The 12,987-nt window shown below is 38.1% G+C and overlaps 1 protein-coding gene across 1 annotated transcript in view; it reads left to right on the top strand.

Moving 5' to 3' along the window:
* The window catches only part of LOC107097790 (mothers against decapentaplegic homolog 6-like), a 24,630-nt gene extending 14,108 nt beyond the window's left edge, over window positions 1-10,522 (top strand). Inside the window, exon 4 of the mRNA XM_015395083.1 lies at window positions 9,540-10,522. Coding sequence (XP_015250569.1) covers window positions 9,540-10,186 — 647 coding nt within the window. The 3' untranslated portion in view covers window positions 10,187-10,522. The remainder of the gene's footprint in view (window positions 1-9,539) is intronic.
* The last annotated feature ends 2,465 nt before the right edge of the window (window positions 10,523-12,987 follow it).

Here is a 12,987-nt window from a genome sequence, read left to right on the forward strand (position 1 = left end):
AGTCAAGGCAGGTGAGCAAATACTTTTGGCAATATAGTGTATAATACTATTGTATGTTATATGAACACTTTTTTGTTTTTTTGGGTGAGGTTTGCTGTGGGTCATTTGTACCTTTTGCCGTTTAGTACTTTGCAATTTGGTATTTTGTGCTCACTCTGGTGCTGTCTCTTTAAGCTTTTCATGTCCATGGCTTGAATTAGCAACATATTGTTGCAGGCATATATATTCATGGTTGTTTAGGTTTGATTATCGGTTAACATATTTCATATATTGTTGTCATGAGCAGCCAAACTTGGCATCAAAACCACTATTACTAGATTTTGTGTCATAGTAGGTTTTCAGAAAACAGCTGCAAAAACAGCATGACTTTCGACCTTTTTTACATGTCCCTGAAATGTGTTAATTTACAAACAATAAACAAAAGTAAACCCAAATATTAGGTACACAATGAGTGAGGTAAAAGACAACCTGTCAATGGATGGACGGATGGATGGATGAATAGATGGATCTTCTAGGGATCTGGCAGATTACCTAAAAATATTTTGACGTCTGGCTAAAGTGTCTCTTATAGGTCACTTTAACCAGTCTAAAATTCAGATAAAAGACAGACTGTTTATAATATTTTTTTAACATCACCCATAATACTGTTTCTCCCTCTTATAGTTTCCTTTACAGCTACAAACATTTGGACAATTATCCAAATTAAGTGACTTTATCAATATTTTTGCAATTTTCTACGAAACCAATTGCAGCCATAATTCAGTGCAGTCAGCGATGTTGGTTGTTTTTTTTTTAAATCTTCTCTCCATGCCGGTGATCAGTTTAGCTAACTATCTTTTCTTTATTTGTATATAGTAACCTATTTAATGTGTAGGGTCAGGTTATTCTTCTCTCTTTTTATTGTGTCAGTTATCTCCTTCAGATATGGGGATTTTTACACAAATAAATCTTTAACTTATTTCTCACACATCTGGCAGATATCATAATGTAAAAACAGCATAATGAATCTATGAAACTAGATAGTGGAATGAATGTCATTTAAAAAAGCTTTACAGTAGTTCAAAGTCACTAATTCCACATGTTTCAACATGGTGAACAGGTGGCCTGATAAAGAAGTCTGATCAGTTTCTTACCAGCGAACGTTTTATTGCCGTCGAATTGTGGAGTTGAGTGGATCTGAAAGAGGACATGCATGTTCACAGCTCTCTGCAGCCTCTGCTCTCCACTCAGAGAGGGTTGCACTTCTCCCTTTGAGGATGATGGTAACATAATCAGTAATGAAATGCTGTCAAAGGATCATTATGAAAGGAAGGTCAATGATTTTGAATAATTTGATCTTCACCCAGCAGTTCTTCTGATAGAAGAAACTTTGGCAAATTGAGGCAAGTAGTTAATGTTTGTGAATCAGACCTAAAGAGATTGCATTTAAAGCTCCATAGGAAATGCTGTCCTCTGTAATGTGAACCCTGCATTATTAGATTAATTTGCATCAATGAAAAAAACAGTCTGAGAAACAGAACATTGCCTTAAGTCTTTTACTCTACTTTTATTTAGTAAAATCTGAATGGATCAGCAAAGCTTCACAAACATTCTAGCATCTTTCCTTTTCAGTCATATTTTACTTTACACTGCTGTGTTTTAGCCCCTTTTTAATGCTATATAGGATTATATTAAGATTTTATATTTAACACTGTTTACACACCATTTAAGCCTTATTACCTCTATGTGATACTAAAGCGTCACTCACCTTGGCATGCTGGATGCTTAAAACTGAAATCTAAACTCAGAGGATGGCTAAATTCCTTACTGATCAATCTAACAATCATATGGCTATGACGAGCACATATTGATTGTTCAAATTCATCATTCATTTTAGATGATCCTTGAGATATGACAGGGGCGTTACGTCAAAACAATAATTTTAAGGTAGGAGAAAACTGAATTCCACACCCCTAGCCTGAACACAAATGCACCATTCAAAGTTGGAGCACATTAAAACCGGCACGCATACTTCAAAGACGTGACAAGACTTGACGCTTCATCAAATCCCCTACCTTTTCAATGCAGCCAGACTACATGGCAAGATAGAAAACACTGTAATGGCAGCTGTAGATCAAAAAAGAAAAGCATTCTTTTATTATTAGTTTCCAGCAGGAAATAAAACATTCAACACAGTTTATGTATTTGTCTTGTCCTGACCCTTTTTATTGCCATGTTCTCTTATTTAAGTCCAACTTTCTATTTGGTTGACCTGTTTTCATTTTATTTTCTCTGATCAGCACATTCACCATATGAGGGATGGATTATTTATTGCCGTTGTCAGCTGCCCACTCTCTTTTGCTCTCTTCGCCTCTCTTGTCCTCCCTCTTTACATCTTTGTGTGTCGCATTTCTCCTCCCTCTCCTTGGGTCCATGTTGTCAGGCAATCACCATTTAAAATAAGGTTTAAATTACAGGACTGGCTGTGGCTTTCCCTCAGAGTTTTTGCCAACTCGCAATTTGGTTTTTAATGGAAGCCTGCCATGCTGCAGAACCTAAAGATTCTTTGCAGATGTTGACAGACTCTGACTCTATACCCCCGCTCTACCCCTCCACATAAAAAATGTCACTATTGAGCTATGAATGCAACAAGAGTTAAAAGAAAAATCTTTTTTTTTTCTTTTTTGGAACATGTAATTGACCATCTAATTGACCTGCTGAAAAGATCTTTAAAATAGTTTTATGTTTGTTTTTAGGGATGGTTGGACAAAATGATTAAAAGAGCATTTTTATCAACATCTCTTGAATATTTTTCCTATGTATCAGGGTTGTGCATTGTGTATTCAGTCCACACTTGTGTATTTACAACGCTGGATCGCATTATCCAAATAATGCTTGAGAAGGAATTCCAGTTCGGCATTCATAGCGGAACAATTGGATCTATTCCACAAATAAATGAGTGTAATTATGTTGTGAGGAGTGAAGGCCATATAGTGGGACCACATGAGGCTCAATGAGAGACTTGTCAACTTGACCCCTGTGACTCTCTGAGCGGGGGGAGGAAGTGTTGAGGAAAAGGGCCTGTCCAGGAATGTGTTGGGAGGGGAGACTTGTCAACCAGCAGGCTCGCTCCTAGTCTCAGTCTGCATTTGTGTCTCTGTAAATCATATTTCTTACAGTTTTCTTATGCAAATTTACTATTTTGCTGTATAACGTTAAACCTGCACAAAAAAAAAACCTGTTGGATCATGACACGTACAGATAAACGCTGATTGAATGGAAAAACTGAGGATGAGCTGTAAGATAAGAGATGTCTTTAAGTTTCACACATAAGCCACAACCATTTCCAGAAATACCTCCAAAAATTACCCCCTGACTTGATGGATGGTAATAAAAATGACAGCCGAGTTGTCAAGGATGCACTTATATATGTTCAAAGCTGTGGCATTCCTCAGGGCGAGTTGTTTGGCGCTTTGAAGTCGGGAGTTGAAATGCAGGAAGCTAGTTACTTTCTCTCCTCCTTCTGATGAAGCTCTCTGCTTCTGAGACCTGCACAGGAATTTTATAGGGACGCACACTAACCTTCCTGTAACTCGGCCGACCTCCAGGTTCAAGTAAAGCGTCCGTCCGCTTGGCGGTATATTTCTTGCCTTAGTGAGCGCAGAAACGTCATTAGCTGCATTCTGTTCCATTACTAGGCCCACTTTGCAATGAAAAGTACGAGAGGTAAAACAAACAAACGTGCAAGAATGTGTGTGTGTGTTGATGTGTTTGAGAGCCTGGGTTGTTTTCAACTGTAAAGGCCTCGTCTGGCGATAAGGCAGCTCACTGATGGCAGAGATAGTCGAGACGCCAGCTTAAATGTGGCTTGCTGGTTTGATGTTGCCCTCTAATGATAGTTGTCTCAAACAACATAGAATCTACCATTTCTGTTCGGACAGGGGTGCTTTTCTCACTTTTTTCAATTATTTTATTTCTACCGTTTGAGTTTCCACAGCATATCTATAATGATATAGAATTATAACAAAACCTCTCAACTACGGACAGCGGTCAGTGGTTAAATCCTGCTCTTCACTTCTGTTCCCCCCCGGCACCCCCCAGACCCCTCCTCCCCCCTCCCAACCCTCTCCCACTTCTTTCAGCACAGTGGAAGAGTCTAATAACTGGAGGGGAATCTAATCCTTGGCACTGGATGAAAGACAAGGGTCTCCCTCCCTCCCTCTCTTTCTCACAGTCTCTTTTTCTCTCTTCATTTTTTCCGTGGATGCTGGTTATGCTTGGCAGGTTCTCGCTCCCTCTCATTCTGTGCGCTCCCTCTTTCACCCACTCTTTCCTTTTTTTTTTCTGCCCTTTCTATTTCCCCTGTTTTCCTCCCAGACATGATTTCTCTTTAGGTTAGCCACATGATGGAGATGTTAAGATAAAAAAACTTAATCTACCGTACATGAGAAAATTAAACCCTTATTTGCTTTCTTTTTTAATAAATGTAAAAAAATATATATGTTTGAGTTCAAAATATATATATCAGTAATACTTCATTTACCTGTGTAAGAAAGATGTTACATCACTGAGAATGCAAGTTTATATTTTTGTTCAGGTTTTCCACATGTTTTGCTTTTTGCCTGGTTTTTAAATTTATTTTATTTGAAGCTATAGTGTAATGTTGCCACATTTTTGATACTTTTCTGTAGTGTGTTATTTTAATATTATTTTAAATAAAGAAGTATCATTATAATTTTTTCATAGATTACCACAGTTGTACGCCATATTTATTCACAGTTTAACATATATACAACATGTAGGAATTTATCATATATGTGATGTAGACACTGATTTACACACTACATATGGTTCATATGTTCACATATTTGCTTTACATATAATAAAACCATATATTCCAAATATTTTGCTTTGTATTGGAAAATATTAAATGGCTTTATACATAAAAACATGAAATAATAGTTGTTGCATCTCTTTTCGATGATGATGATGATGGCATCATCATGGGACAAAAAAAAAGTTAAAAGTGAGAAATTTACTGTTTTGAAATAAAAAAAACATGAATTTGACTTAAAAATATATAAATTTTCCCCAATAGTTTGGTATATGAGACTCCAATGATATTAATTAGGTTTAATTTGTCTTTATTCAAACAGTTTATTTATTTAACAAAGTCAGTTGCCATTGGGGCTGAGGTGATATGGCTTGAAAATTTGACCTAAAATTTTCTCCATACCAAATCCAATCCATTCCTTTTTCTCTGAATTGTATCATAAAAACAAATTAAGAATAATGGAAACACATTTTTAAAACTGGCCCTTATTTCAGTCATAGTCTGGAATAAAAGTAAAACACAAACGTTTGCAGTGAGTGGTATAATCCAAAACATAGAACAAAAAGTAACCGGCTGATGTTACTCTGATCAACAGATCATAGATTTAACCCTTATAGATTATTGGGTTGTGTGGCGATGGTTCTGTGCTGAACTGCACTTGAGATGCTTCTTCCAGCTTGGAGGTTCACTGGGCTTAGTAGAGCAAGCTATCGGTATTGTTAAGGCTGGAAATTCATCCATATTCAAAAATATGAAAAAAACTTTTCTTTGTCCATTGTGTGCATTTCTTTTTGCAGCCAATAGACCTGCGTTATACATCCAGTTTAAATGTTAAAACAAATCTATCCCCTTTTTGTTTTTGCTCTCTCTCAGTAAACCCTAAGAAGTTTAAAATTAAGACAGAGCTCCTTATCATAGCCGGCAGCAGCACAGCTTTTTACATAAAACACAGATTATCTTGTTGTAACTTTAAATGTGCCCTTACACTGTACTCCATTAAAAGGTAGTGGAAAACAGTTTAACTATTGAAGCTCTGCTTGTTTTGCCTTTTGTCTGATTTAAACCTGAAAAAAATCGAAGGAATCTTTATCTCACAGATTTCCGTTGTTTTGTTACAGGTAAAGCTTCATAGAACAGTCTAAAAAATTCTTTTTTCACTGTTCCTCTTCATTTGTGGTCTGTGTGAAAGAATAGTTAGGAAACTAAGGAAAAAGATGAGTGTTCATGATGTCTAAATCCAGATTTGAACCGTCTGTGGAAAACCTACAGGAAACAGACTTTCTGTCCCGTGAACTGAAAACATCTCTGTCCCTTAAAATCTTCACAGCTCTGTCAAGATGGTGAATACTGTTCTGTTTGTTTTAAATATTCATCTCACTATCTGTAGGCTGAAAGCTGATGTTTAATTTAGTGGACACTTCTGTAAGATTGGCACTAAGAGACAGCGATTTTGAAGTGAAATAACAAAGGCCACTTATCTAATTGGTAAACAGAGCTCTTAAATGGTGGTCGGCCTAAATGCTTGCAGGGTGCTGTAATTGCTGCCAGCCTTCTTATACAGATGCAGGCGTGCTCATTCACATCACAGGCACCCAGGGCTCCTCCCCCTCACCCAACCGACTTCCTCCGCTCAAACATAAATACGCTGATAACCTCGGGTCTGAACCCCTATTTAAAAATTCCATTGAAGAAGTTAGTCACCCTTCCCTCCTTCTCCCCCGCCCCCTTCTCCTCCCTCCCTCCCCATTCTCACACGAGCTTGTCATACCTTCAGTTGGATGATAGCCAGGCTGAGCGTGATGACACTGAGACCTGTGCCAGAAACATTAAACATGTCTTACTGTTCCTCTGGGCCTGTCAAACACTGATGCAGATCATGATTTAGAGTTTTGAACTTCTCACCGTAGAGGTGTGTGTGTGTGATAAAGTTTTTGCACCCCTTTTCATTTTCTTTGATGAGCAAAACTTTTAAAGTGGAATTCATTTTTTGGGGGTTTTAGTTTGACTTTTGGCTGTTTTTTTGGGGGGGGGTTTTTGTTTTTTTTCTTTACAAGCTTTAAAAACCATCTACCTCAGTGTATTAATGTTCTTATGTAGTATTAAAAACCTCCAGTAAAGATCTGACCTGAGATCTCTTCTGCAAATTCCTCCAGAAATGCTTGACTTTCAATGCATATTATATTTTCTGTTCATGTTTTTTATCCAGCCTTAACCTTAAGCTTTGAAGTCCCAAATAGGTGCTTTATCTGAGGCACACAATCTGCTAAGAGACAGATTAGATTGACTGCTTATCGAGTTATAAAATGAGGAAAAAAAGGTAAAGCAGGTCAGCACACAGTTGTTGACTATCATGCTTCTTTGAAAAGGCACAGAAAATCAGTTTGTTCTGTTTTCTTTGGGCATTAATTTGATCATGAGCTCATAAAGTTTCCCTGTGTTTCCCCAGACATGTTTGTGTTGCCTTATTACAGGGAAGAGCACGGCTTGTAAAAGTGTGTTCAAGTCCTGGGATGTGTGCGTGTTTGTGTGTGTTCGGGCGAGTTAGAGAAAGAGTGAGAGAGATCCTGCTAGCTGAGCAGCCTGCTCTCTTATTGGAGAGCTGTAAAACCTCCAGACTGCAGGAGTTGCCAGCCTGGAATTCACTAATGACACACGTGGGCCTCAGATGAGAAGTGCAATTTTGTGCACCAGTGTTTGTGTGTTTGCAGTTGTGCTGTTTGGATCAGGAGGCTCGGTTTGTGCGAGTGTGAGAACTCTTGCCTGTGTAGTTTTCTGCGCTCCGACTCCTATCTGCTGCTGATTGTGGTGATAAGAGCCTCTAGATACACTCAGACCTGCTGAAACTAACCCGGACCCCTCCTGGTCCTGGCCTCACCTAAAAGCAGAGCATTAATGAGAGAGCGGCCATCATCTGGCTCTTTGCGGGTGAAGAGGGGGTGTTCGCTGTGATGTGAAAGGAATGGGGCCACAGGCACATGGGTCTTTAAATCCTCTGTGTCAATAGAGTCTCTGGAGCAAAATAATGGCATCACTCTGTGTGGGAGTTAATGTGAGCTGATAGCATGAGGGCTAGGGGGTCAGGGGTTCATGGGCTTACGCTAGGTTGACAGAGAGCTGAATGCTTTTGCCCCCCAGCTCTGCTCTCTGAAGAAGGTTTGCAGAGGGTGACAGTGAGGGATGTCAGCAGAGGAGGCAAAGGAATCAGGGTTTAAGTCTGCTTTTTCACACAGGTGGCAAACCGAAGTAAAATGTTCGACCGAAGGCAAAATAAAAATGAATCCAGGGCTTATAAGCATGGCTAGGCTTAAGAGAGCAGATATTTTCTATCCCTTAAATCTCTGCACATATTTCATTAGAAAAAAAGGCAGATTCTTATCTGTAGCAAATTATCTGTATATTTATTACCATATTATCCATATTATTAATGAGCTCCAGTAAGAAGAAAAAAGAGAGCTAAGAATTTAAAACATATGTAGGAAATGTTTTGCTTTAGAAAAAAAGAATCCCAGAATCTCCCTCTTTTGTCTCCCCCTTTAGGTCATGATACAGAATGCAGGATTGAGACACCTCTTTTTTTTGTTTTCTTTTGTTTGTTTGTTTGTTTCACTATTTAAATCAAAAGGCTAAATTACTCATTTATTTACACAAGAACCCTATGCAGTCCTGAAATGCTTTTATTTCCTTTTATTATTTTATTTTATTATTTTTTCGATCTGGACTGATATTGGAATTAGAAGATTTAATAAAAAAAAAAGATTTTACCAGGGTTTATTCTTTTTTCCATTTATCTTTGTAAAGCTAAAATATGCAGATATATTTGAAATAATTATTTTCTTTAACAAGCACACAGCTAATGTTTCCATCAACCTCTAAATAGCAGATAAATACAAATAGCAGAAATGGCATTTACCATAATGCTGAAATCGAAAGGTAAGGTCAGGACGTAATAATTAGAATATCAAACATACCATTAAAAGACAGCAAAACCAAGTTATACATTTTGCTCTAATTTTATGAATTATGTCAAGAAAAGTGCCAAAAAAATAAAGAATGTTTAAATTAAAATTTGTAAAAACCCTGATTACATTCAATCTGGTTAAGGCTTGAGACAAAGTACATAAAGCTCTACTAGTAATTATTTGTGTTCTGAGACATTCAGAGCCATCATGTCTGCCTCGCTGCAAACTTGTGAAAGACGATAGAGCAATAAAGCAAAGCGGTCCTCCATTCACATTAAAAATATTTCAGAATTCTGTTGGTTTAAATTTTCTTTTTTACTAACTTACCTCAAGAAAGTAAGATATTTTGTTAGTAAATGAATCTTCTTTGAACTTAAAGTTCATTATTAAGTCTTTTCTTTCCCATGGGATTAACACTTTATAAAATAAAAGCACACTTTAATTATTTTTCCCTTTTGAGCTGAAATATTTTACTGCTCTGAGCAATGTGTCTTCTGTAGCCATTAATAGTTAAGATAATCTTTTAACCTTAATTCTTCCTATTTTTTAGACTCATATCAGGAGCTTATTCCACCTTACTTTGGGCTTTTAGGTTGTTGCACATCTTTAGATAATTAACCCACCACACCATGCTATCCAGACAAGTGTGATAAGTTATTGGGTTATATGGATACACTATCTCAACATAAAAAGCCAGATGATCAAGCTCTATCAAAGGTTTACCAGAGTGATGCTAACAGGATTTCTTCCATCTGTTTTCCCATCAGACACTGGTACCTCCATCGGCTCCTCCACCTCCGGTGGACACCGCTCTCACTGGTGCAGCGTTGCCTACTGGGAGCAACGCACCCGTGTGGGACGCCTGTATCCAGCCTACGAGCCCTCGCTCAGTATCTTCTACGACCTACCTCAGGGCACGGGCCTCTGCCTTGGCCAGCTCCACGCCAACGCTTACCACAGCCGCCGCGAGGACCCAGGCAGCCACAGCACGTCGGACCTTTATCGGCACCACAGCCACGGAAGAGGAGGAGGGAACAACAGCAATAGCGGCAACATACAACAGATTCGCAGTAAAATCGGTTTCGGCATTGTGCTGAGCCGAGAGCCGGACGGGGTGTGGGTCTACAACCGCAGCCAGCACCCGGTGTTCGTCCACTCGCCAACTCTGGACCTACCGAGCGCTCGTGGGCTGAGCGTGAACAGGGTGATGCCTGGTTTCTCTCTTAAGGTGTTTGATTTTGAGTGTTCTAGCTGGATGACAGAGCACGGCGTAAAACCAGAGACCCAAGAGGGGCCCTGGGACCCCCACAGCATCCGGATCAGTTTTGCTAAGGGATGGGGCCCCTGTTACTCCAGACAGTTCATCACCTCCTGCCCCTGCTGGCTGGAGGTCCTGCTCAACACCCACAGATAGCACACAAAACAGGAAGCATCTGGACTCAGTATCCCAATTGTAATCTAGCTAGATTTAATATAAATTTATATATTATATAAGATATATTTTACATGTAAATACTTGAGTCATTTTTACGATGCAATTATTTATGTATAGTGTAATGTGTATATTGTCGACATAAAAAGGAACAAGAATATGCACTTTGATTCTATATATATGCATTGCAGCTTTTCAATGTGTCTATTTGCAAACCGCAACTGTAAAAGTAACCGATTTGGTTCATGTTCTCAATTTTTTCAACTCCTTTAAAATATTTGCATCACAGAAACAAACACATTTTTCAATAAAGAATTTGTATTAAATGAACGCTCCTGTCGTGGTTCAAGTACTATGATATGATAAGATATTATAAATATTTAATGTTTTAATATTTGCTGCTAAGGAGAAAGCTTACTAGTTCTTAAGCAACTTTCTTTATTTACTTCTTCAAGGTTAAAATAAGTATCCAATTTTAACATTACTTTGTGACGTTCTCACTTATTAAAAAGCTATGATGAGTTTGTTTTTCTTCTTAAAATTCACAGTGAATCACAGTGAAATTAATAAACTCCCATGATCTTTAACAGATCAGGCTAAGATTTTACATTGGGTAAAAATAGTTGCACTTTTTTGCGATTTGCTCTAATTAAGGAATAGAGTGCGTCCCCATCTCACTATGAAAGTTTAACACATTGATTTGATGCCTCTACTGATGCGGTTTCTTTGAATGTATTGTTTCCCTGTATATTTTTAACTAGCCCTTCAAACTAAATGTTTATGTGACAGAACAGGCTTTATGTTTCTCTGCTAAGCTGAACTAACAACTTCTGGCTGCGCCTTTATCCCCAATGATTAGCTCATTTTTTAAATGAATGTCTTACAAGGCATGATTCAAAGAAGGCTTAAATCTGTTTCTTCTATGCTGGGAACAACACAAGCTGCTCTAAATGTTTGGCCTGGAAGCAGTTTAATAGGAATACTGTAAGTAGGCAAAACCAATTAGTTATTCCTAAAGTAACAGTAAATCTATGTTTACATTTGCCTGTTACATTCTGCTGTCCTGTATGATTGGGTGTTTAAGGAAAATGTTGATGTTCTGTAAATCGTGGACCAGGTCAGTTGTTGATTTTCATTATGATAAATTGATCATGTAGTGCAGGGGATGCAGGTGGCTGGCAGCCGTTCTGCTCTCGGGTAGAAGATTAATGCTGTAACCACATCTTGCCTTATGAGTAAGATTAAAATATGTAGTAAAGGCCAGGCCAACTTATAGCTCTGTACAAAAGTATTCAGACATCACTCACTCTTCTTACATGGCCTCCAAGCTGCCAGACTGAGAGAAAATATTTTTATGTGGTCTCAATAATTTTTTCTGTTGGCTTTTTGAAGCTCATTTGAAGTTTTGGCTTTGGGGGCCTTTCTGCCTCTGTTTCTGTGCAGTACCTGCCCATTTCTCTCTCAGTCATAGCTGTTTTACTCTCAGCTAGATGTAAGATGCATATAAACAGCACTCGAGTTGAGGTAAGATGATGGGGGGATGGCGTCCACCTTCTTAAAAAAATCCTTAAAATCATCCCCCCTCTTCAGTACCATCCCCTGTCACATTTTATTACTGAATGTGTAACATTTCTACTTAATATTAACAGCAATGGCAATAATATTGCCCTTTCATTATTTGATGGGCTGTGGGCTTATGGGTAACCCGAACAAAATAAATAAAATCAAAAGAAGTGTCCTACCATGACTATGAAGCTGATCCCAGTGGGAAATTTCTCTGCATTTGCCTTAACTATGCAGGGGCAGTGATAGCCTTGTCAGTCCAGAGACTGACTGCAGTTCTACTGTAAGGTGCCTCGGTCAAGGTCAATGAATGGCGTACCTGATGTGTACCGACCATACTATACATATTGATTTGGGTTAATAGACTATATTAAAATAGACTATATTAAGTTATGCATGCTTAAAAAAAAATCCGCCCTCCGCCTTCTTTTTTTTTCATATAAACATTTATTTTAAGCTAAAGAGATTAGCAAAATGAGTCTGTACTTAATTGACAGTAACCAATTTAAAATAAAACAAAAACAAACAACACATTTGGTTCCCATGTTGTTAGTTGAATCAGTGTAAATATTCAGGTGACAGAGAAAACGGTTCTTGTGAAACTTGCGATAAACTGATGGTTGATGCATCTTTCAGATCCTGTGTCTGGTTTCTATTGGAGATTCTTAAAGGCATAACTTCATTATACCATTCATCTGGTGTAGATAGTTTCTTAGACCTGTCACTTGATGTTTTTAATCACTCCTTACAGTCTACCATCATTTTAAAGACCAGGCAGAAAACGAAAGCAGACGACAAACTTAAACACTTTTTTTCAGAAAGCTTGCAGATATATTGATCAAAATATGCCTGAAGTCTTGCAGAAGCAAAGCATACAGAAATTATCATTTTAACACAAGCTAAACCTGTGAATCCAAAGTGGAGAGACAAAGGATCAAAAGTAGTTTTCTATTTTGTTCAACATGAAATCCAGTCAAGATGTTTAACATGCACAGGAGGAAGCTACTTTCCTCTTAGAAATAATAAAAAAAATAAATAAAACCCTCCATTGCAGCAGCTGTAATTAGCAACATGCCAACCTAAAAACAGGCAGACTATTTCCTTTTTCTAACACAGGGGAAAAAATAGGCTTATCTGCTGCAATCAGTCTTAACCGCTGCACTGCCCACTGCCACATGCAAAGCAAATGAAGGAATGTAAACTCATTTACAGTGTGGATC

The sequence above is a fragment of the Cyprinodon variegatus genome, unplaced genomic scaffold, assembly GCF_000732505.1.
Source record: "Cyprinodon variegatus isolate N-32 unplaced genomic scaffold, C_variegatus-1.0 Scaffold724, whole genome shotgun sequence".
NCBI classification, from domain to species: Eukaryota; Metazoa; Chordata; class Actinopteri; order Cyprinodontiformes; family Cyprinodontidae; genus Cyprinodon; species Cyprinodon variegatus.